Source organism: Nicotiana sylvestris, chromosome 11 (genome assembly GCF_000393655.2).
Source record: "Nicotiana sylvestris chromosome 11, ASM39365v2, whole genome shotgun sequence".
NCBI lineage: Eukaryota > Viridiplantae > Streptophyta > Magnoliopsida > Solanales > Solanaceae > Nicotiana > Nicotiana sylvestris.
The window spans coordinates 127261572-127287788 of NC_091067.1; the positions used below are offsets into that span (position 1 = coordinate 127261572).

The 26217-nt window shown below is 34.5% G+C and overlaps 2 protein-coding genes and 1 long non-coding RNA gene across 4 annotated transcripts; all 3 read right to left on the reverse strand.

The window, feature by feature from the left end:
- Window positions 1-500: 500 nt before the first annotated feature.
- Window positions 501-2742, reverse strand: LOC138881633 (uncharacterized). The gene is made up of 3 exons (XM_070161875.1): window positions 2334-2742; window positions 1531-1730; window positions 501-821 (listed from the first exon to the last, which is right to left on the reverse strand). Exons 1-3 carry the CDS (start codon window positions 2740-2742, stop codon window positions 501-503), a joined length of 930 nt encoding a protein of 309 aa, XP_070017976.1.
- A 5899-nt stretch (window positions 2743-8641) lies between these two features.
- LOC104242328 (uncharacterized) lies at window positions 8642-12644 on the reverse strand. Its single transcript, XR_714976.2, has 3 exons — window positions 12536-12644; window positions 11174-11256; window positions 8642-8964 (listed from the first exon to the last, which is right to left on the reverse strand). It is a non-coding gene; the product is annotated as an uncharacterized lncRNA (long non-coding RNA).
- A 2563-nt stretch (window positions 12645-15207) lies between these two features.
- On the reverse strand, window positions 15208-22277 carry LOC104242336 (uncharacterized). Of its 2 annotated transcripts, none has more exons than XM_009797365.2 (9): window positions 22113-22277; window positions 20539-21381; window positions 19428-19546; window positions 17418-18374; window positions 17020-17329; window positions 16584-16749; window positions 16337-16448; window positions 15890-16112; window positions 15208-15798 (listed from the first exon to the last, which is right to left on the reverse strand). In XM_009797365.2, the coding sequence occupies exons 2-8, from the start codon at window positions 21307-21309 to the stop codon at window positions 15995-15997; spliced, it is 2553 nt and encodes an 850-aa protein (XP_009795667.1). In that variant the 5' UTR covers window positions 21310-21381; window positions 22113-22277; the 3' UTR covers window positions 15208-15798; window positions 15890-15994. The 2 variants fall into 2 exon arrangements, with proteins under 2 accessions (XP_009795667.1, XP_070018590.1); XM_070162489.1 differs by lacking the exon at window positions 22113-22277 and adding an exon at window positions 22037-22086.
- Window positions 22278-26217: the final 3940 nt, after the last annotated feature.

Below are 26217 nucleotides of genomic sequence, written 5' to 3' on the forward strand. Positions count from 1 at the left end.
GTTTCTCACATTTGGTCCTTTCTCTGAAAAGGAAAAACATACGAGACTCGGAGGGACGATTATAGATGAAGACTGCATAACCCATTTGTATTTCTATCAGAATAATTGTAACCCTAGGCCAGGAATTTTAGGTTACTCCATGTGCCTTGCAGGTCGTGACTCATCATTTAGTACGGGTTAGCGTTTTGCCTAACATCTAAAATCGTTAGTAAAATCTTAACAATTCAAAAATGAGGTTTAAAATGGTTATACCTGACCGTGGATTTTCTTTAGAAATAGTATCTCTTTAAATGAACAGCATTCCAATGCGAAGGTAGTATCTTGCCATCCATTGTCTCCAGTTCATATGCTCCTTTTCCTGCAACATCATGCATTTTGTAGGGTCCTTCCCATGTTGGACTTAATTTCCCTGTGTTAGCTACCTTTGTAGGCTGAAAAACCTTTTTAAGCACGAAGTCCCCAATTTTGAAGAATTTGAGGCGTGCTTTTCTATTGTAGTATCATTTTATGACTTGCTTCTGTGCTGCCATTCTTATTAAAGCATCTTCTCTCTGCCCCTCGAGTAAATCTAGATTGACCCGCATCTCCTCATCATTAGACTCTTGTGTCGCTTGTGTGAACCGTGTACTTGGTTCCCCTATATCAACTGGAATTAAAGCCTCAGCTCCATAAACCAATGAAAACGGTGTTTCACCTGTACTTGTTTTTGCAGTTGTGCGATAAGCCCATAAAACTCCAGGTAATACTTCAGGCCAGTTTCCTTTTGATTCCTCTAGCCGTTTCTTTAAGTTGTTGATAATGACTTTGTTCGTTGATTCTGCCTACCCATTACCCACCGGATGGTAGGGTGTTGACGTAATCCTTTTAATTTGCCAGCTTTGAAAAAATTCTGTGATCTGAGCTCCAATAAACTGAGGATCATTATCACATACGATCTCCTTTGGTACGCCGAATCGATATGATATTCCGCCAAATAAAGTCTCTGACTTCCCTTTCTCGCACCTGTTTGAATGCACCTGCCTCTACCCATTTAGTAAAATAATCAGGGAGAACAAGCAAAAATTTTACCTGTCCTTTTGCTTGCGGTAATAGTCCTACGATATCCATTCCCCATTTCATAAATGGCCACGGCGAAATGACTGGATGTAATAATTCCGCAGGTCTATGCATATTGTTACCGTACCTCTGGCATTTATCACATTTGGCTACGAAACTTTCTGCCTTCTCTTCCATTTTAGGCCAGTAATAACCTGCCCTAATTAAGGTTCTTACTAGTGATCTTTCACCCGTGTGATTCCCGCAATGACCTTTGTGTATTTCTCTCATTACATACTCTGTTTGTGAAGGTCCAAGGCATCTTGCTAAGGGTCCACCAAACATTTTACGATATAGATTGCCTTATTTTAAGCAGTACCGAGCGGTCTGCCTTCGAAGCGCATAGGCCTTTTTCTTGTCATCAAAGACGGTTCCATACTGCAAAAAAGCAACAATTTCGTTCCTCCAATCCCAGGTTAAGTTGTTAAAATTTACCTGATTCGCATCAGGATCAAGAACTGAATGTATCACTGAGGCATTTGCATCGTTTGCCACGTCAGCCGCAGATGCGAGATTAGCTAGGGCGTCTGCTTCAAGATTTTCGTCCCTGGGTATTTGTCTAATCTTCCAATCTTGAAATTGTTTTACCAATTCCCGTACATTTTCTAAATACTGATGCATCCTTGCTTCCCTGGCTGTATAAGTCCCCAATATTTGATTAACTACGAGTTGTGAATCACTCTTGATTATAATCTAATTTATGCCAAGTTCCCGTGCCAGTTCTAAACCTGCAATCATAGCCTCATATTCTGTCTTATTGTTAGTTATGGAATGACATTTAATAGCTTGCCGAATGGTTTCACCCATAGGTGGTACCAATACTATCCCCAAACCTGCTCCTCTCGCGTTAGATGAGCCATCAGTGAATAAAGTCCAAGTTCCTGGGTTGGCTCCATTGAACACCTGTAATTCTTTTTCTGCTTCTAACTGTATTCCCTGACTAAAATCAGCCACAAAATCAGCTAATACTTGCGATTTTATAGCAGTTCTAGGTTGGTATGCAATTTCGTATTCACTTAACTCTATTGCCCACTTAGCTAACCTACCTGATAACTCATGCTTATGTAGTATGTTACGTAAAGGGTAGGTAGTTACCACAACGATAGGATGACATTGAAAGTAAGGTCTTAACTTCCTAGATGTCATAATTAATGCAAGTGCAAGTTTTTCTAACTGAGGATACCTCGTTTCTGCATCTAACAAAGATTTACTTACGTAATAGATAGGTGATTGTTTACCTTGCTCTTCTCGGACCAGAACAACACTTACCGCCACCTCCGAAACAACAAGGTATAGGAGTAGCTTTTCCCCAGCCTTTGGTTTTGCCAACAGAGGCGAATTTGATAAGTACGTTTTCAAATTCCTAAGTGCTTGTTGACATTCCTCATTCCATTCAAAATGATCCTTCTTTTTAAGAGTTGAGAAGAATTTAAAACACTTCTCTGATGATTTAGAGATGAATCTTCCCAAGGCCGCAATTCTCCCTGTTAATCTTTGAACTTCTTTCTTGTTTGAAAGTATGTCAGGGATTTCTTCAATGGCTTTAAACTGTGCATGATTTACTTCAATTCCATGGTTAGAAACAAGAAAACCCAAAAACTTGCCTGATGCAACGCCAAATGCACATTTTTCGGGATTTAACTTCATATTATATTTACGCAGAATTGAAAATGTGTCAGACAAGTGTGATATGTGATTTTTTGAGTGCTGAGTTTTAACAAGCATATCATCTATATATACCTCCATTGTCTTTCCTAAATATTCCTGAAACATTTTGGTAACTAACCTCTGGTACGTTGCACCTGCATTCTTTAGACCAAAGGGCATTACTTTATAACAATAAGTCCCCCTGTCTGTTATGAATGAAGTTTTTTCTTCATCTGCCGGATCCATTTTAATCTGATTATATCTTGAATATGCATCTAAAAAACTTAACAATTCATGACCTGTAGTTGCATCAATCAATTGATTTATGTGTGGTAGTGAAAAAGAATCTTTAGGGCAGGCTTTGTTAAGATCTGTATAATCTACACAAACCCACCACTTACCATTTTTCTTTGGAACCACAACAGTATTAGCTAACCAGTTAGGATACTTTACCTCTCGAATGGAACCAATTTTTAGCAATTTTTGGACTTCTTCTTGAAAGTTCCCTGCTTTCTTTTCTTTTGCTTCACATGAGGATATGACGGATCTTCATTTAGTTTATGAGTCATCACCTCCGGTGGTATTCCTGTTATGTCAGAGTGGGACCAAGCGAAGCAGTCCATGTTAGTTTTCAAAAATTCGATTAACTTACCTTTCATTCCTTGGTCAAGATTAGCCCCGACATCGACTTTTTTATCAGGACACTGAGCAAACAACACGATAGGTTCTAATTCCTCTATCGTTGTTTTGATATCTTCATTCTCTTCTGGTTCTTGAATGGTATCAGACCTTGAGTCTACATCTGTTCGCACTTGTTCAGTTGAGGTCTGTGTTGTGGTGTCCTCAACTGCCTTCTATGATTGTTATTTGCCTTCACTTCTCGTGCTTGTATTTGCAACGGAGTTAATAGCCCTGGATGTATGTTGATCTCCGCGAATTTGACAAATTTCCCATGGCGATGGGAATTTGATAACTTGATGCAAGGTTGAAGGAACAACATCCATTTCATGGATCAATGGTCTCCCTAGAATCATGTTGTAAGCCATCTCCATGTCTACTACCTGGAACTTTGTATCTTTGATGACCCCTTCAGCAAAAGTGGTGAGTGTTACTTCTCCTTTTGTGACGACATTGGAATTATCGAATCCAGATAGAGTATGCGCCTTTGGTATTACTCCATCTTCAGCTTGCATCGCACGTAGCACTCTTAGCAAAATAATGTTCACGGAACTACCTGGATCAATTAAAACTCATTTCACATTAGTATCATGCACAATTAAAGATATTACCAGTGCATCGTTATGAGGGATTAATACGCCATCTGTATCTGCATCATTGAATGTAATATTGCCTTCTTCTAGAACATTCCGCACCCGTTTCCCTTGGGTAATAGTTATTTTGGAAGTTTTGTTAGCCGCAGTATATGACACACCATTAATGTCTTCACCCCCACTTATAACGTTAACAGTTCTTTTGGGAGAAGGTGGCTTTGGAGGCTCCTACCTGTTCTTCATATAAGCTTGCTTGCCTTTCTCGCTGAACAACTCTGTAAGATATCCTTGTTTTAATAAATGATCAACTTCACTTTGTAAAAATCTGCAATCTGCTGTTTTATGCCCATGATCACTGTGGAACTCGCACCAATGGTCAGGGTTGCGCCTGTTTGGATTCGATCTCATTTCCTTTGGCCATCGAACCTTATCTCCCATGCTTTTCAAAACAGCTACGAGCTCGGAGGTGCTGGCATTGAAGTTGTAACCTCCGAATCTCGCTTTTAAATTTCTATCATCATCCCGTGACTCATAGTTGTTTCGCTCGTTCCTAAATCTTGATGAAGAACCTGATTCTCTGTTTCTTGATCTGTGATCATGCCTTTGATTATCTTGTTTTGACCATGAGTCTTTCCTCGCAGGTCCCATATAAGGCTCGTACCTGTTTTTACCGGATCTTTTTTCGTTCTTTGCACGTCTTGAACGTATACTTTCTTCTTTTTGAGATCGGGGAACAGTATCTTCCTCAATCCTCAACTTCGTGCTATACCTGTTATAAACATCGTTCCACGTTGTAGCTGGGAATTCTCGAAGGCTTTCCTTTAGTCTCCTCGTAGCTTCCGAGCTTTTTTCATTCAAATTACTTGTGAAAGCGATAGTTGCCCAGTTATCAGGTACCCGCAGCAATGTCATTCTTTCGCGTTAAAATCTGTCCACGAATTCTTTAAGCAATTTTGAATCTCCTTTCTTAATTTTTAAAATATCCTCCATTCTTTTTTCCACTTTTTGGGCTCCCGAGTGCGCTTTGATGAAAGAATCTGCAAGCTCTGCAAAAGAATTTATAGAATTTTTAGGTAAAAGGGAATACCACGTTAGTACTCCTTTGGTGAGTGTTTCACCAAATTTCTTGACTAATACCGACTCGATCTCCTGCTTAGTCAAATCATTGCCTTTTACGCCCGTTGTAAATACAGTCACGTGGTCCCGTGGGTCTGTCGTTCCATCATATTTTGGAATATCAGGCATTTTGAACTTTTTTGGAATTGGGAGTGGGGCAGCACTCGGCTTCCAGGGTTGTTGCGAATATCTGTCCATGTCTACCCCTTTGATTATGGGCGGCACCCCGGGTATCTGCTCTATGCGTTCACTTTGCTCCTTGAGCTGTTTCTGTAAGGTTAGTACTAAATTTTGTAAATCAGAATTAATTACATTACCTGGTTCTCTCTCCTGCGATTTACTGGGGGTTCCACCGCTGCCTGAGTTAACAAGCCCGGAGCGAGGGTTTTCTATAGTGTTATTATTTGGAGAAGGTGTGGGTGTTGCAACATGTAACTGGTTAACAAGCGCTTCAACAGCTTTGTTGACCTGAGCAGTAATTAACTTCTGCAGAGCTTCATCATCAGCTTCAGCATTTTCAAATTGAGCATACTCGTTTATTTGAGATCCATCGGGAGTACCCTCACGAGATTGCCATGGAGAGTCCTGCGGAGTAGGAACCTGAATGTTAATGTTCTGTGGGCCTCCCTGACTTTATTGGTTCTCTTGGTTTCCTGGGGTGTTGTCATTATTATTCAACATGATTGATGTAACAAGGAAGGTCAAGTGAAAAGAAAATAGATTATCAGATTTCCGGTAACGGAACCAATTTGTTTAACCAAAAAATAGAGTTTTAGTCAAAGCTAGAATTTAGAAGAACGCGGGTTACTGATAATCAAAAGAATATGTAGAAGAGAATAATTTGGAGTAACCAGAATGTAATCAGGAGAAAAACAAGTGAATCAGAGTATATTTCAATTGTGTCTCTCCTTACAAGTGACTAGATACCTCCCTTTTATAGGTGTCTTGAAGGTATGCGTTTCCTTCAAATCATAATGAGGTTATTATGAATAATTAAAGACATTAAATGCTACGTTACACAATCATTGTAATCAATACAAATTCTCTAACGTATCTGATATTTAATGCCTATCGAATTCCGTATCTGCGCTCTTTATTATAGTCAGATCCGTTCCTTTTGATAAATGATCTAAATAGGTACGAGCGCTGAATCCTTCAAATGTCCTCCCGTGCCTCTTCCTTTGCCTTTGCTCGTTTCTATTGCTGCCCGTGACTCTTGACTAATTATAATTCTTTGACTATTTGACCAGTCCACGTGTCTCAACATATATAAATTCAATTTTTCCCAATACAAATTGTTTGCCTAACTGGATGAAATAGTCAAAAATCTGGCTAGATGCAAGGACGTCAATTGCCAATCTCTATTCTTTAAATCTATTTTGAATAACCAGTTGATATTATCAAATAATATCATAAAATTATTGATCGGGTTAAGCACCTGATTTATTCACAAGAAAGAACAATTAAACATTGTCCTAGGCCACAAGACCCTCAAGTTTTATCTTTCATTCTGTCTCACGCGAGTTATTTTTATTCAATATCTTGTGAAGGAAAGGACAACAGAAACCTAACAAAAATTATAATGATAGTTTCGATTCTTGATTTTGTTATTTTTCCAACGATGAGTTATCCGTTGAGTATACATAGGAAGATGGTTCATGAAATATAATTATACAAATTAAGTAAATGTAAAGCTTCAATGCACCCCTATCTTAATTAAGACTTCTAATTTAAAGAGTTAGGATCCATAACAAGTTCATATAGTTGTAAAAAGAAAAATTTATATTGCTGGAATGTAATATTATACCTGAATAAACACAAGTTTCTTTTGAATAAAAATATTAATGACTTCAAATTCTTAATTATTAGTTATGTTATATAGTTTAAATAAGAAAAAATTTATATGAGATAAATTTTAATCAATTTTAAAGTCCTAACTATTTATCTCCTACATAACTCAAATAATAAAAAATTTAATAATAAAAATTTTAGTAGATTCCAAAGTCCTAAATGTTAGGAAACTAATTAAATTACAACTTTGTCCAATATGAAAATTATTTTTAAAGAGTAAAAAAAGCGAACGACATTTCGCTAAAAGGTTTCGTGCTTTTAATATAGTATTATAGAATAGATATAAATAGAGATAATTTATATAAGATAAATTTTAATTGATTTTGATTAAGTTTTAGTTGATATCAAATCCTAAATATAAGGACTTAGTTCAAATAAAGAGGATAAATTTAATAAACAAATTTTACTTGATCTCAAAATACTAAATATTAGGAAAAACAATATAATTTTTTTTTACTTAATTTTCAAAAACTTTATGCCCAAGAACTCCTATTACGTGTCTTTTTGACAAGTAGTGGTAGTTAATGTCTTGCCTAAAAGAATTCTCTAATTTTGGCACTATAATCATAAATATGTTACGTATTTTAAGTAGGAAAATAATTTATGTAAGGCAAAATCTTAATCGATTTTAAAGTCCTAAATATTAGGACACCATAAATGTTTAAAAAAAGAAAAAAATTTATAACTAAAATTTTAATTGATCTTAAGGTCCTAAATATTAGGAAAATAATTTAAATTATAATTTTGTCCATTATGAAATCTATTTTTAAAGGGTAAAAAAAGCGAACGACATTTCGCTAAGGGTCTTCGTGCTTTTAATATAGTATAGATATAGATAGATATAGATATTTTCTGATTTGCAAATGGAGGCCTAAATTTTTCTTGATTATTGAAATCAAGTTCTATTGGTAGACTTGGAAACAAAAATTCTTACAGCTAGAATATATTAATTAATGCATCGTTTAGGCTAGATTAGAGTATTTTCTTCCTCTTTTTTTTTTTTTTTTTATCGTGAAGAATCTTCACTTTTTTTCTTTTCATGATTAAGGGTGTGTTTGCTTATAGCATTTTCCACTCCTTTGCTTGAACTGCGAAAAGAAAGAATATATTGCCGAATAAATACATTTTTATTTGCTTATTTATATTAACAGGTTATTATTAATTTGGTAGGACTGTATAAAAGTCGATTCCTTGAAGCAATTGAAAGCAATTGCAATTTGTTAATGTCTCTTTTCCACATGAGGCCTAAAGTAAGCAGAGTTTCCAGATGCTTCTTACTTCTTCAATTGTACTTCGAGCATTCTGGAATGATCTTTTTTCAACAGAATACTCTCTGGTGGTTTTGATTAAAAATTCAATAAAATATTGTCAAACCAAATGTACAACTTGAACGTGTGGAAATTATCAAAACTCTTCTCTCCTCTCGAGACGGATTTACATTATAATGAACGGTTCAACCATACTCCATATATATATATATATACTAGATGATATCAAGCCCATGCTGAGCACGGGCCCAACATAGTGCTTGTGATGTAGTAGCTTATAAGGAAATTCAAATTATTGCAAACTAAAACTAACTCAAATGGACCTACAGAGCTTAGTGTTCCCCTTTTTTATTTTATTATTTTTATCAGAGTTGAGCATTTTCAAGTCTGTAGTTAAGTTTAAAGATTCTTGGATAGAGATAGTATATCTATATTTTACAAGATAAGGTTTAGTACCTATAAACTGAGCATTGGAGTAAATATAATAAACAATATCGTATCCAACCGATTAGTTCGCATAAACAATGTTCTTTAAAAAAACAAACTCCTTTCAGATGCCTTTTCACCTTCTAGGCTCTAGCGGGCAAAGGACATTCCTACGGCCGATAGGTTTTGAGACAACACTATCAAGATGGACTAATTTTCCTTTCAGCTCTATTTGCATGGAGCCAACTCATCTTGCACATCCAACTAAAAGATATATGCTCTGATGGTGCCTGCAAATATGAATGTTTTAAATTATTAGTCATTAGATCAGTACAACAATGAGTTAAAACTTTCATCATACAAAGAATCATCTTACTTATGAAGCGTGATAAGTTTCTCCACAAAGTACACAAATGAAGCAACTTGATGTAAATTCACAAGGCCCCTCTCATGGCCTATGGACCAAATCTAGTAGAGTTTATCTAATACTGATATTGAAAGTAGAAAGAGAATAATAGTCAACATTAATTTAAATCAAGAAAAAAATAGTGATGTTTCATTTTCTATATTTCAGATAAGGGATTTCACTTGTAACAACATAAATTAAAGTCAGCATCCTTTTGATATATTCACATTAACTATAATTACAAAACTGGATACCTAATTCATAACTTGATGATGATGATGATCTATATTTTGAGCTTGTAAAACTTTTGAATGGCTCCAACAACAAATTCAAAGTATTTGGTCCCTTAAGCATAAGAATTTGGAGAATCTAACTTCTGAACCCTATTGTATAACAACTTAGAGGTCTTAGACACGCATAACAAAAGAAGGAGCAGGGTAGTTCAACAAGCTTTTTCACTTCAATCTTTTCTTGAATCAGCTCTTTTTCTCGCTAACTTAATGGAGCTTATGAAGCTTCAACCTAGTAAAAATCCAACACAACAAAATATACTTCTAAAAAGAAGAGAAAATGTTACCAGAAATTTTCAACAGCAAAAACTGTCACTACTGAAAATTTTATTGAGCATAAGAGCCACTAAGTCCAAGCAAGCTCTTATTTTGTTTTATAAGCACGGAGCTTTCAGCTCTACGTGTGTTTTTCTTTTTTCTTCTGCAAGTGGGACTCTAGTTATCAGAATACTAAAAGTCAAATTGATGAAACCAAAAGAAAAAAAGTTGAAAGGAGATTAAAAAACTAAAGATAAAAACTTATTAGCATAGGATAATCTTCCAGTCAAAGCTTTAAAATTCACCTAAAATGACTACCAACACAATAAGATGATCTTTTAGGAGTAATTTATTGTTGAAATAGTCCATCAAAAAAGTTAAGTTTTCCAAGATATCACCCTTCTACAACATTAAATAAGATTGAGGAAAACCACAAAATGCAATAAGATAAACATATGACCTACTTTTGAGATTATAGCATAATGCACCTGACACTATAGAGACAAAAATACTGCAGCAACAAGCTAGTAACTATCCTTGAAGAAATCGAGCAGAACCTTCGGGATATGGGTTGGAGTATACCAACATTTGAGATGTAATTAGCTGATAAGAAGTTTTTTTCTAAGAAAAAGGTTTTCTAAAGAAATTTGTCCAATAGAGCTATGAGAAATCAAATCAACATAGAATCAATTACTCAATAGTAGATTTCCTAACATTGAAAAGTAACACCCTAACGAAAGTTTGATTCATTTTCAGATAATCATCCAATCACAAATTTAGGAAGTCATTTAAAGATAGGTCAAATTATAAGAAGTCATGTTTAAAGATCTCAAATTTATAAGAGTATAGTCAAAAGAAATGAAAAAAAGGCTTAACCAACTCTTAACAGGAAGCTACAAAAGGCCTTTCAAAACACATCATTGGAACGTATTGTTATTTGAGCACGAAAACATGTATCTACAAGAGCCAAATAATTGGAACGTATCACATTCACATGCCAACAGATGTATCATTATTCCCTAATATTGAAAAATAAAAAAGTCAAATTTACCCTACAATAATTTTATTTCTTTGTCGACTCTCTTCCATGAAAGACAATAAACAAGTTATTGCTATTAATTGTCAGCTAATCCATCATCTTTGAATAAAAGAAAAATTATTCATATCCAAGTTCTGCAAAAAGAAACAACATAATAATATTATGAAGCATCAAAATATTGCTATTGCACTCCAGCACTAATATAGTACTATTGCAATATTTGGGTTAAAAAAACTCCATTTAAGTTAGCAGAACATTTCACTCATGAACGAAAAGTAGAAACATAGTATTAGACAATTTTCAAGCCAAGGATTAAAAGAAAATGAAAAATTCAAGCTTAACAAATAGATAAAGCATCCTAACAAATCAGATTTTGTCCACTAAGTATTTTAAGGAGACGTCGCTCAACATGAATAATGTCAATAAATACACTTCAAAAGAAAGCAAAGATCAGACATCAAAAAACACAAAATCCTAAACCAGAAACCCTTGTTTCAAGAAACTACCTGGAATAAAAGATTTTGCAAGCCTGGTTACATGAAATACAAATAAGTATTTGAGATACTTTTTCTGCTCTATTAATCTTCCCCTGCAATTACATATAGCATAAAGGAAAAGGTTTAAAACAAAGAGGAGTAAGAGAAAAATTCAAAATTAGTTAATTCTAGAGCGAGAAGAGAAATTGGCCAATATATCATTAAAAAGATAATTATTTCTACCTAACCAAATTTTCTCTCTATTTTTCGCACAACTGAAAGAGTTTTCTCTGAAAGTGAAAGTGTGAAGGAGAATTGAAGTAGTAAAAGAGATGGAAGAGTCGATGTTTTGAGATTTTCAACTAAGGTTTGAAATTGAGGTTTTAAGAATTTGTTTATGATTTTCACTTAAGGACACGATTCAAAATACATAAAGTTCAAACTCTTTGAAATACAATCTCTTTGAACAATAACTCTTTCTACCAAATATTAGAAAGGTAGTTTGGCAGAAACAATTTCTTTCAAATACAATAGCTTATATATTCAGCCATAATATGTGAAAATCTTATGAGGTTTAGAAAAAAATTGAAAGAAAGTCAGATCTTGAAATTTAAATTCATACACTCAACGATTACTTGTGTATAATAATACATATGTAATTAAAAATTAGTAATTAAAAGAATTGGCAATTAAAAATTAGTAATAATACATATGTTTTCAATTTGCTATGATTAATGATAACTATGTGTATAAAAGACATGCATGTCTTGAATTTATAAACATTGGGGTACATATAAATTTTTATTTCTATTTAAAGAGATTTATGAGAGACAAAAATGCTGATTAAGAAAAGTGAAAATCATCTAAAAAAGATTGACTTTTCTCAACTTAAAAATCTACTCTTCTGAAAAAGTTCATGTGACTTCTTTTTAAGGAATAACTTCTGAAATTTCTTTTTACAACTTTTAAGCTTCTCATACTCATATCTATTAGTAGGTAATTTAATTATATAACCAATTTTTTGAGTCCCATGTCTGGTTCGATCTATGTAAAAAATAGTCAACATCAACGTTTTCATTAGAATTGTCCTCTATCTAAGTCCAAAAAGGAAAAAACAAAACAAGAATCTTCTCCATTATCATATAAAGTGAGGAACCAGATAATAAGAACATCAAAATAAATTTATCCTAAAATGGGTCTAATTCTCTAATGTTCAGATTCCCATATTAATAAATCTTAACTGGAAAAATCCAAATGTTGTTAGCCAAAAACCTACCAAACAAAAACAAATTAAACAGTCCATCCTTTGTTATTACAACAACGACGATTTTCAGCATGAAATCGAAAACTTTAAAAAGAAAGAGAAGAAAATTAGGGGAAAAGTACACTGACCTAGATGAAAAGAATGAAACGCAGAGAGATTCTTCAGAGTTATGTTGGTCATTGTGAGTAAATTATTATGTAATAGCCTAATAGGAGAGGAAAGTGAGACAATTCTAAAATTTCCTCAGGTTTATGTGTAGGAGATAAGGCCACGTAGTTGTAGGTTTAAAAAATAAAATGGCACGGTAAAATGACAATTATACCCATGGTCGACCGTCTTTCCTTTTCTCTATATATATATATATATGAACTATGGATTCGAACTCATAAAATTTAAATTTTGAATTTGTCTCTGGGATCTTCACCGCAAGGGATTTCATTTATGCTACTTTGACACAGATACCCACAAAAATAAAACTATTTATCCTTGTCTACCCATTTATTTTTCTACCCATAAATTAATTACATTTACTACCCATAGTAATTTTTGTGGGGAATTTTTTCTTTATTCTCTAATTCTTTTTTATTTCTATGCTTCTTTTCTTTTCTTTTTTTTTCTCGTTTTCTTCTTATCTTTTTTCCTTTTCTAATTTCATTTAACTTCTTTTTTTTATATTCTTTTTCTCTTTATAATCTAATTTCATTTACTGTTTTCACTATATATTTTTTTATACTATTAGTAAAGAAAAATCAAACTGCGTACCAATTAAATATAGCTAATACAATAAAAAATTATTAACTAACATATGATACCAGTATAGTATATAGATATACCAACAGAGTATACAATTGTACGTAAAAAGTTAAAAAAAAATTAATTCAATTATTAAACTGAAATAATATCAGTTGTCAATAAAAATTTCAAAAAATTCTAAAAGGATCTAATTGTAAGAGTATATCGTTACATTATGTAGCATATTATAATATATATATTTTTTTGCATTTTCAATTTGCCTCTCACGTTGAGTAAAAGCTTAAAGCAAATTAAAAGGGAAAAAGCAAGTGAATTTATGGGTAATAAGTATACTATTATAGTATATTGTATACTGTTACAGTATACTATAACAATATATTGTATACAATAATAGTATATTGTTGCAGTATAACTATATACTCCTATAGTATATTATATACTGTAACGGTATATTGTTAGGTAACTGTGTTCTTCTTCGACTATTACAATATACCGTTGCAGTATATTGTAAACTATAATAGTATACTATTGTAGTATAGCTATCATCCTTGCATTATTAGAATGTTGACATTTCTCTGTAGACAAAAAAAAAAATCAAAAATTGAAGGACTTATGTGGAATAAGCATATAGGACTTTAATATTAATCCACAATGAAGGAAAAAAGAAACTGACGTTCAATAAGAAAAGTTGTTATAAAAGACGACTACAAATTCTCCACTTCTGGACGTTAATTATATTCCTAATAATGGATTCTATTCTCACTCATATTACAAGCTGCCTCAATTTGAGTAAATTCTATCCCGAAAGTTGTGTTCACATTCAAAAGATGAAAAGGATATTGTTTCTCAACTACTAAAGGTCAACGCTAATGGCGTAGCTTAAAATCTCGCTAAGAATATTTAAATTTTGTAAAAGTAAATAACATTTTTCAATAGATGAGTGCACCGAAAATTTTAACTTAAACTACATAATATTTAGCTAAATCATATGAACACTTATAAACAAACTAAAAGTTAGTATAAATCGATCAAGACTAATTTTGGAGAAGACTGTATATCTCTTGTCTTAAAATATTACTCCCTCGTATTAAGTGGCCTTGGGAAATTAGGTAATATGTTTCAAACAGAAAAGGGTAACAAATCATTTGAACACGAAATCACAATTCTGTGGGACAAAAGACAGATCGGAGAATTGTTGGCCAAGGACCATATTCTTCTTGTATTGATGAATATTTATGAAAAGTAATACTCCTGTAGTAGTACAAGAAGGCGTATACAGTTGGAACTTGGAAGTTAGAAGGTGCCGGGTAAATAGTTTGGGCCCCATGAGTATGAGTAGTAAATAGTTTGGATCTGCGCATTAAAAGGTAAATAGTTAAGAATTAACGGGTATAAAGTGAGATTTTCTCATGTAAAAATACTTGAAGAAATTGGCAACATATCCACATTGGCGTGAAAGACTCGCTTTGAGATGCCAAGTAATACCTTGCACACCACACTCAAATCCTCATGGTTGATTGCTCAAATAAGATGAAATTAAAATTTTAAATGACAGTGTTACTGTCATCTATTAGGTTTAGAATATTGGTTATTTGAGCAATAGGGAGTGGCCGCTTGAGATTCTATAGGTAATTTGTCTTTATTTGATCAAAGAACTTGTATTCCAAGTAACTAGCTCACATATTCCAAGGATTTTTCCATGTGGCCTTTTACTTTGTTAGTGCTTTTAAGCGATAAGCACGAAATATGGTGATAGTACAAACTCAATGTCGAAGGAAAGTCTTGGCGTAACTGGTTGTTATCATGTGACCAAGAGGTCACAGATTCGAGCCGTGAAAACAGCTTCTTGCATAAATGTTGGGTAAGGCTGCGTACGACACACCCTTGTGGTTCCGCCCTTTTCCGGATCCCGTGCATAGCGAGAGTTTAGTTCACCAGACTGCCCTTTAGTACAAACTCAATGTCACAGAATGATAATTACAATTACATTTCAATCTCAAGCAAGTTAAGATCGATTATACGAATCATATATCACTTTTCATAATGCTTCACTTAAGCTCATCTCAAATCAATATAATATAAAGTAAAATAAAATAAAAGGACTACAATTCATTGCAATGAGTTAATGTATAATGTTATATTAGACTTTACATTGGTAGTTCCTGATTCTTGTAAAAGAGATGAACAAAAGAATATGATATCACCACTTTGTCATAAATTAAGGGACAAAATATTCTGTATGATTTAAGGGATTTCAAGAACCATAACCAACTTGAAGCTAGTCAAAGCTTTTTCCAAGCCTTTAACCACACACAGCAATCTACAACTTGCATGCTGGGCTATTAAAAACTGCAGGCTCACACAGATGTATATGATCAAGAAAGATCTTTCATCATGTTCAACACTCGACTCGACATAGCACACTTGGTGAGCACCGTTGCAACTTCATCAATCTCTCCCAGCTTAAGGTTATTCCATTAACTTCATCACATAACAAAAGCCATCACAAAAACTTATGACTTCCCTGTTAGCTGTGTCAAGCAACCAATTCGTGTAGCCACCGATATGCAGAAATTTTGGACTAAAGGTAAGTTTCACCCGCTTATTCTGTTTACCACAATGAATCAGACGTGCAAATCTGCATATCCAAAGTGTACAGTTAATGAGAATATGAATGGCAAATGAAGAATCACTGATACACAGAGCAAATCAACAGAGGAGAGAATTACCTAAGACTAAAGGAGCAAGACTGCAGGTGCCAAAGAAATCTTTATTTCAATATCTATCTTCTCTTTCTGATATATTATCTACTTTTTTCTTCTATTATATACCAATTACTGTATAGAGAAAGCTCGGATCACCTCAACTACTGGTGCCAGGCACATTGGACACTTGGCTTTTTCATGGACCAATTTTTCTGCACATTGTGAACATGTGCACATGTGGCCACACCTGCAATCAAGAAGGAAAAAAATATAAAGTCTTCTAAGACTAAATTAAAAAGAGAAAAGGTGTTCGCAAGACTGCCAAAAAGCCATAAGTTAAACTTGAGGAATATACGAAGGACAACGATGGTTCATAGTTTCACTGCAAACAATAAAGAGAGCTGTCCCTAAGACAGCTCAGAAAAGCATCATGTGCACTTAATAATTGAAAGAAGGATGTTTCATATTTACCTGTACAATAATGAATCTATATTGTTATTACAACACAAGCAACATAATCCTTTTCTCACGTTATCCCATTTGGATTCATCGTTCAACAGAATATCCCCACAAACATCCACATCTGATAAACGGAAAAAGAAATCACCACAAGGAATAACAATTTCTGGGGGTCGGGGATGAGTTGTATAAGATGGATTATCTACAACTCGGGAAGAGAAGAAAAAATCACAAAACCCACATAGGCATGAAATCAAACCTGTTGAACCAGCACATATATTTAGAGCTGCAGAAACTTCTTGGCGAACCGACCGCTGCAGCTCAACTTGGATTTCCATGCATGTTTGAAGCATCCTTTGCATATCGTTCATCCTCTGGTGAAGTATAGCCATGTCAATCTTCAGTTCATTGATGATATCCCACTCCTGCAACAGATCAAACAGGTATGCATTTCATTGTAAGAACTATGACCATGTAAAACAAGAAAAGGGTTTGACTACATCGAGTTTATTAAGGAAAACATGCTCATAGTGAGAAGTTACTATGTTTACAAAAAACTCAAAGTAGAACAAAGAAAGTGATGATTATCATACTTTTTGCATATGATGGAAACTCTAACATCAACACAAAGCAACTACGCTAATCAACTTCATATAGAACTTTCAAGTAGTTCACGGAAAATGGATGAGGCTTACTAATTCTCCCATGCGGTGATGTGGATTTTGGCGAGGCAAATTCTGATGCTCGGGTTCATGATTCCATTGTGACTGAGAAGGTGCCTCTTGGGGTGAAGTCATAGCAAAGGGATTTCCCTCCATATTTATCTGAGGCCCATCTCGAATAACATTCTCCTGCTGCTGCTCGTGCTCTGCATCAGATGGGTATGAGGATGCTTCATCCATATCCCAGTCAAAAGAAGCATGACCTTGTCTTTCGACATAAGATTGTATTAGCTGGTTTAGACTCTGACGGAAACTGCTATTAAGCAGATTAGAGACACGCCTCCTAAAGCATGAACAAAGTTGTTAATTACGCGAAACTTCACTCAATGTTATACAAAAAATGCAGAGTACTAAAAGATGGGGGACCTTACCTGCTTAGCAGTTCTCGGAGTTCAATACTATAAACATTGTCGTCATCCGGTATATAAAATGTATCAACCCTTTCAATGGATCCATCATCCTGACCAGAAGGCGTGTCAAACCAGTCATCAAGTGCCTCTTCATGCCACTCATCATGTGGTTCTTGTGCATGGTTTTGTTCTTCAATACCACTTCCCAAATTTTCCGGATAAGATTGATTAGGAGCACCGTCTTGCGAATCTCCACCGATGTTTTCTGTGGCATCATCTACCCATTCGTTCTGATCAGCATAAAAAGGCCGGTACTCACTTTCCTCATGTTCTGTTGCAAATTCTTCTGGCTCTTCCGCTTGCTGCAAATCACTTTCTTCAGGCTCTGCAATAAATTCCTCCACCTCCTCTTCTTGAGCTGATGAACCTTCCCAGTCATAATATTCAAAGATATTCCTCTCAAAATCACGAAAATGACCATCTACCACATCATGAGAATCACTTGGCTCACTTTGTGGTGCATCATTGTCATGGAAGGTTGCATGGTGATCTTGTACATGACCTTGCAGACTGCCTTCAATAGCCGCAGCTTCGGGCAACCATCTGTTACCAGCATTTTCCACCAAGTTTCTATTGCCATTATTTTGTATTTCAGGTAAACTACTAGAAAACTCCAAATTTGGCGTGGCTTGCTCATGATCCTCATCTCCTCCAGCTTGCTCAGAAGTTTCAGCTATTTGGTCAATGTTATATTGACGATTCACATGCTCACAAATTGTGCTTTCTGAGTTCGCTACCACACGAGACCCATTCATCTCTCTCTCTTCATTAATAAGTTCAGCTTGATCATAGCATTCGTCTATTACCTCTTGTTCACTATCTGATTGAGATGGTTGAGGGTCATCCTTTGCAGAGGACAGCTGCATATTACTTGTAGAACCACGCACATTATCGTCCAATCTGGACAAAATTTCTTCCCTGTTTCAAACCATTTCATGTGTCAGGTAAGACTGCTGGCGAGAAGAGATGACAGATACTATTTATGTGAACAAATGCACCTTTTGGCTGACAAAAGAGGACACTAAGATAATATTACCACAGCGCAAGAGCAACTCAAAACATGCAAAACATCCATCAAAGTGATTGATAGACTCATGTTGAGAGAGGCCATTTTTGTCAACAAAGTTAAAAAAACAGAGATGAAAAGAGTACTCTTTATCAACTTCAAATAGACAGGATGCAATATTCAAAGATTTATCTGGGGAAGCAACAATAGAAAGCTACCAAGCAGTTTCTAACAAAGAGAGTTGATGGGATACATTTGTGACAGCTAATGTTTCGTCTAAAAAAAAAGATCAAGGTAGGTAGAACCACTCCCCCCCCCCCACACCCCTATCCAGGGGCGTACACAGGATTTCTCATAAGCAGTGTCGACATTTAAAAAGTGAACAACTCATTTTAACGACATTGCATTTAAAAAATTTCAGATCATTATTAATAAAACTTAATTCATGCACATTATTACAACTCACCTCAACGAACTTTCCATTTTTGAAATATAATTATAATAGCGTCGAATATTCAACTTTTGTTGATATGAGGCATTTGTACATGCTAAGTGATTTTGTTCGCACTCACCTTTGAATAGGTCAGGGGTTCAATCCCTTCTGAGTACTAAATTTAAAAAACTGAAGTCCAAAACATTAAGTAAAATACAGGTCGAAATTGAGACTCGAACTCCCGACTTAAGCAGTTAAGCTAGAGAGAAGAAGCGATCAACCAGTGAGCTGAGGCATTTTATTTGGTAAGTGGTTCATTTTATTTTACGTAACTGCTTTCACATATTAATTATATGTGTATTTAATAAAAAGATTCAACACAGCTCCCCCGCGTTTCCCCACTGCCTCTCCAACCTGCTTCCAACCTGCTAGATAAGTGAGTTACTGCATCTGAAATAGCTCATTACTTTGTGGTGGAATAAAAACAAAAAATTTCTAGAGAATGATACTTAAAATTTGGGTCCACTTTTACCTTAAATCAGACACCGTATGTCTTTGCCTCAGTAAGCCCAGCTCACTTGCTGCATTTGAAGCAGTTCTTTCACCATTTGTCAATCTTCCATTTTGCAGAAACCTTCCCCTGAGTAATGACTGCAAACACAAGGTTTTACTGCATTACGAGCAAGCATGAGGTTGCAAATAATCTAGAGATGAAAGTCAGAGAAGCTGAATGGAAACAAGGACATGACACTAAGGACCCCCCAATTTCTCGAAGACTAAGGATAAATATGTTGTATGCACATCAATCTTGTTATGCATGTTGATAAGCTACAGTCAAATAATCAACGTCATAATTTATTATCAAAAAAGTCATTGATAGATCAACTACGCCTTAATCCCAAACAAAATTGGAATTGGCTTATATGGATCCTATATCAACCATTCCGCTTAATCGGGGCCCAATCTCTTAAAAGTAATACTAAATAAGATTTCATGAAGCAACGGTTAGTCGAACTAGAAATTAATATTGCGATTTTTTTAATCAATTCTACAATATTAATTATCAGAGAGAAAATACTAATTTCATATCTTTAGTGATTCAGATATACCTTGATCGCAATGCAGCACTGTCACTTGCGACCAAGTAGGGAGACACATGGTGCCTGTATTTTAGCACACTTTTTAGTTAATCATATTTAATAATTACTACTTTTAAACACCCCCAAGGATATTAACCATTATAAACTGAAGTACTTCATCTTATTGTGATCAACTTCAATCAAGTGGACTTGCACAGTATTAGAAAATTTTGTCAATCTCCTTGTTTTTGTTTAGCTCTCTAACTTTTTCCTAACACTTATTTTTCTATTTGTTCCCAAGGAAATGCGGACAATTAGCATGTAAAACTCATCTGATTAATCTTGAAGTTTTTCTGATGGCAATAGACTAGAACATCTCAATGCACATATTTCAATCACGTTTAACTTTGATGCCAAAAATAAGGAGACTTCCGCTCCTCACTTTCCATGTATGATATACAGTAGGAGACAGGATATCAGCAGTGAATAACATCTGGCAGACATAGAATATTGTGATATTCTGGGGAATAAGGAAAATGGAAAGCATTTCTACTGAAGCCTAACCTGAATCCGATTGCGATAGGCAAAGTCTGATACAGGCTTACACTCCAACAGTCCCTGAAGTTCTTTTTCTCTTTCTCTCTGAGACCTCATCATTAAATCAATGAGAGCTTGTCTGCCACAGAGTTTTCTGCGCAAGGCCTTTCTCTCTCCATTTTGTGAATGATCGACCAAAAAACCATCACGCACATGTTCAGATTGAGAGCCGGTTTCAGCAGCAACTTCATCTCTAGGAGAACTTGTGCCACTCTGATGAATATTCGTTTGCACCCGCTCCCTTATGATTCTCACCTGTCCGCCTTCATTTTCCCCTAAACATTGTGCCTCAGAACAGTTGTTCCCATGTGAGACACTCAATGACTGTGAATGGCTCTTTCCACCAGCATTCATCCGCTTCTGAATAATCTGCCTAACTCTTTCACGTTCAACCTCCCCAAAATCACTAGATTGATCTGAGCTAACACTTCGGCCATCATCAAAGTAGTTGTCCAGCTCGATATGGCTTTGAGATGTACACCTTTGATTCTCATCCTCATTGGCACCATAGTCAAAATTCTCGACATCACTCCTCTGTGGTCTTTGCCTATCTCCAGTAGGGGCATAGGAATTACTCACGACATGCTCACCCTCAAGCTCCCTCCACATTTGAAGAATAGATGAAGCCCGGGTTCTCGGCCTATCATGTTCACCCCGTTGCCTCGACACCGAGGACTGAGACTCTATAAATAAAGAAGAACCAAATGCAGAAATATTATGCAAGCCAGCAACAGCCATAGTCTTGCCCACGTTCAATGCTTTCAATTCGCTGCCATTGTAATAATCACCCGGATCTGAGTACTGGTCGATCTGTTCATGATGCATCAAGATTATATTAATTATGGCAAGAATTAATTACCCGCATAGCCAAGTAGTCATTTCCAACTTAAGTGATATATTTATAAAGCTAAAATGCACCCAAATCAGCCAAAAAAAAAAATAACAGCACATGATTCTGTTGCATAGTCTGATATGCATCAGGATCCAATATAAGTATGTAGATTGAATCATAAGAAATAACCTGATATTTTACTTAACCACAAATGAAACAAAAATTTATCCCCAAAACCTCCCAACAAGTAATCCAAAGAAAACCTTTTCCTTTTCTTCTTTTTTCGCTGAATGGGCCTAAAAAAGGAGAAAACGTGATCTGACAGATCTTCTTTTTCTCTGACAGAAGGGTAAAAAGTAAATTTCAAATTTCAAATCTGAGAAGTATTACTCCTTCAAAACATCAACTCAGCTCCACCCAGAGAAACAAGAAAAAAAAATAAGACTAAGAATATCAACTTTAAGAACAAATTAAGAAGATCTCCATAGTATTCGAAAAATTCTCTAAATGAGTTTACATAACAGAAGTCAAATAAACTATTCTGAATTCCAATACAACTGGAAACACTTGCAAATTAAGCAACATGAACTGTATAAAGCATGTTTTTGAACATAATATGAAACAATGCAATACCAGAAAATATCAAAAGCAGACAGAATATGATTCTTCATTATTGAAAATTGTAGAAGAAAGAAAACGAAAAACTTACATTTAGCCTTTAACAGCAAATTTCAACTCAGTTGTTGACTTCAGACTCAAAGAATCAAAAAAACCCACCAACCAAAAAACAACAAGGTTGCAATATGGTGTGTAATTATCAGAGATAATAAAGAGGAAAAGAACAGTTTTTGGTCCAAGAGAGAGAAATATAAGAAGCTAAAAATGGAAGGAGAAATTTATTAGGAAAGAAATAATTGAAAGAAGGGGACACGTCACTCTTTTTGGCCCATTTATTTATTTCTTTTCTTTAATTTTACCCCTGAGCTTTCGCCGTAGCTCTAACGTCTATTTTCCTTTTTATATTTTGGGGTAATTGCACTTTTGGCCCTTCAATTTTTTTTATATTAAATCCAACTATTCAAATGTGATGGGATATGCGGAAGGGGATATATTAAGAGCCCGTTTGGGATGTGGAATAGAGCAGCTATATGCGAGTTATTGTGGGAATTTATGCCGGAAAAAAGATAAGTTGTGGATTCAGTGGGTCCATATTTATTATGCCAAGAAGAGAGAAATTTGGGAGATAGAACCTAAACAAGCCTCTTGGATGCTATTGAAGATACTGAAAGCTAAACATTACCTCACAGATGTTGATATTAATATTGATGAACTGAGGCGAATGCAAAATTCTCTATAAAAAAATGCACCAGTTGCTATGTGGTATCTTTGTAAAGGTTCCATGGAGGAAATTGACTTGGAACAACTATGCTTCTCCAAAGTGGATATTTAGAATCCGGTTGCTTGGGTAGATTGAATACAAAGGACAAGCTGGTCAAATGGGGTATTGTAAGTGAACAGAAGTGTATCTTGTGTAAAGAGCAGAATGAGATCATTACACATCTCTTTTTTGAGTGCAAAATTTCTACTGAATTATGGGAAAAGATGCTTCTACGGCAAAGAATAAGAAGATCTGTGATGACATGACAAGAAGAACTACATTTGACTGTTACCAAGATGAAAGGCAAGAATGTCAATGCTGAGATCTATATAATAGCCTTTGCAGGTTGTGTTTATTATATTTAGCAAGAAAGGAATCTAAGGGTATTTCAGAGTAACCGAAGAAGTATTGGGATGATTACAAGACAAGTGATTCAAGACATATTCTGTAGAGGGAGCATGAAGCATACGGCGGCCAGGAGGCTTAAAAATTTAAACTTCTACCCATAGCGTATTTACACAAGTAGGTTGTTACAGTAGATTGTAGTAAGCGGATATTTTTGTAACTGCTTAGAAGTTCTACAGTTACTGAGAGTTTTGAGGCTTCATGCTTAACTCTAGAGCTTTTTGTTACTTAGATACATGTACATGATTCCTTTGGTGAAATAAAGTTTTATTTACCAAAAAAAGAAAGAGCTCGCTTGGACATAAGAAATTTTTTACTTTTTTCGAAAAAGTTTCACTTCTTTTCAAAATGAGTGTTTGGCCATAAAATTTTCAATTTTCACTTGAAGATGAATTTTGGAATTTTTCGAAAAGTTGAAAAACTCCAAAAAGTTGTTTTTCAAAATTTTCACTCAAATCACTCACAAAACTTTAAAAACAATCCAAAATTATATTCATGTCCAAACATAGCTCTAATTTTAAATACCACTTTCACTTGAAAAAGGTATCACTTTTTTTCTGGAATTTTACATTTCTTATGTCCAAACGCCCACTAAGATTCAAAAAATATATAAAGAAGGAGATAAAGTACGTTACCTCAATCAAACGTCATAAGGTGAGCATACTCGCCCTAAGATTGCAGAGTTATATAACCTATCTAACTTCGTATGATTATATAATGGTAGATCATTTGTAAAAATTTATCTTGTAATAGTTGAGTTAGTATATTTAATTATTAATTAATTAAAATATAAATTTTTTATTCCTATATGTAAAAAAATTATCAAATTTATCTTATTTTAATAAAGTTTAGTCTAAAATATGAATAACAACACGAATTTGACGTAATGCATCAATAGTTTAATTCTTGATAATTCTTTAAATTTGTGAAGATTAACAAACAAATAGATTAAAAGTCCACTTATAAATAAATTGAAGGTTAAATATATATTAAACAAAAATTTCAAGGGCAAATAGAATTTATCAATATCTGAGGGACTAAAAGCACCAATATCCTTTTTCTATCTTTTTGTTCATAGGGGAAGGAAATGGGTGGTTGCCACGTGGGTGACTGTTATTTTCAGAGGGTGATATTAGCAGAATTGTTTTTTCTTTTTCACTTTTGTCTTTTACTAGCTTTTTCTTTAATTCAACGGTAAGCTGTGGCGCGGGTTTACAGTGATTTCCCAACGACGTCGTTCTCACTTCCTATAACATTTTAGCTTATTTCTAGAAAATTCTAGTGTTTGCAACTGCTATTGACTTGTCTGTCCGAAGAGATATTTCATTCATGAGAACTATATTATTAATTTGGTAATTTAGCACCTGACAGTCGAATTATAAGATAAAGTTCTATACTTCTAGCATTAGATTAGCATACACATTATCATGTATTTATAGAAAATGTTAACATCTAACTATTGTTAATTAACAAAAGAAATTTACTCAGACTTAAAATTTATATCAATTCAATAGACACATGATAGTTTTTATACATAAAATTTTGTTATCTTGTTCAAATTATAGTTAGTTAATATGTATTGTCACCTCAATTTTATCATTAATAATGATAAAAATAATAGCTTAGGTGTAAAAACGGTCTTTTCGCAGTGCAATTTTGAGTAACTTGTATATCCATCATTATACTTAAAAGAAATTAAGGGTGTGTTTGGTAGGAAGGAAAATATTTTTTAATTTTTTTATGTTTGGTTGGCTTAAATGTTTTGGAAAATATTTTCCTCATTAACTCAAAATGTTTTCCATATCAAGAGAACAAAACATTTTCTAAAACTCTTTTTCAACATTTCCCACCTTATTCCCCATCCCCACAAACCCACCCCAACCCCATCTACCCACCCCTCCCCCCACATCTCCCCCATACCTCCCCCACCCATTCCCCCCAACCCTACCCACCCCCAAAACCGCCCCCAAGTCCCCGCTCCCACCCCGCCCCCGGCCCCCACCCTAAATAGAAATATTGTTCATAGTATATTTTTTTCATGTTATAAATAGAGTATTTTTTTTAATTTCAACAAATGAGTATTTTATTTTCATGATATAAAAAAAGTTTTTATTTTATTTTAACAGAAAAAGTACTTTTTTCATGATATAGAAAAATATTTTTGTTCATTTTAACAAATATTTTCTACTCCCTAGCCAAACATTACAAAATATTTTGCGGAAAAAGGTTTCCATTCACCAACCAAACAAGGAAAAATAAATGATAAAATCACTCATTTTCTATGAAAATATTTTGTAGGAAAACATTTTCCTTCGTACCAAACACACCCTAAGTGGAACCCATTCAAAAATTAAGGTTTCATGTATTGTAAAATTATTGAGAATCAGGTTTTATAAACCCCATAGATTAGGACCTAACTTTAATTAGAATATGTTTTGAAATTGTTCGTTCCTAGCATTACCTTTTAAAAGACATATACAACATGATCCTTTTCCTTATAATTATGCTGAAATGCAGGCTTTAATTTCTTGACTCTTTCTCTATGGCTTATATAGTGCTGTCACATGAACTTAGAATGGAAATTTGAGGCTGCTAATTAGATGTAGTCACAAGTCCTACAGCCTAAACGACATGGGAATTCAAAGGATAAATGTTAAAAATATCCGTATTATAATGCGACTATACCAACTACCGATAAAGGGAAGATGATCGTATTCCATGTTTCCCACGGCAATTTGGCCTCTATACACTCCAAAGTAGAAATTGTGTAACTATATATATTCAATAATCATTTGTCAACATCGTTCTTAAGCCAGAGAAAAAAATGAAAGAATTGTAATAAGAAACCGAGTTTTGCCAATTAAACCGGACAGTTGCTCAATAAACGTGAAATTACTTCTAACATAAGTGAGAAGGAATGAAAGGACCATCTATTGTAGATGTAGATGTTAATGGTAAATTTCAATATCCTTAGGCCATTTTCTTGCAGTAATACCACTTTCATAGTTGAGATTAAATCCCAATTGAGGTA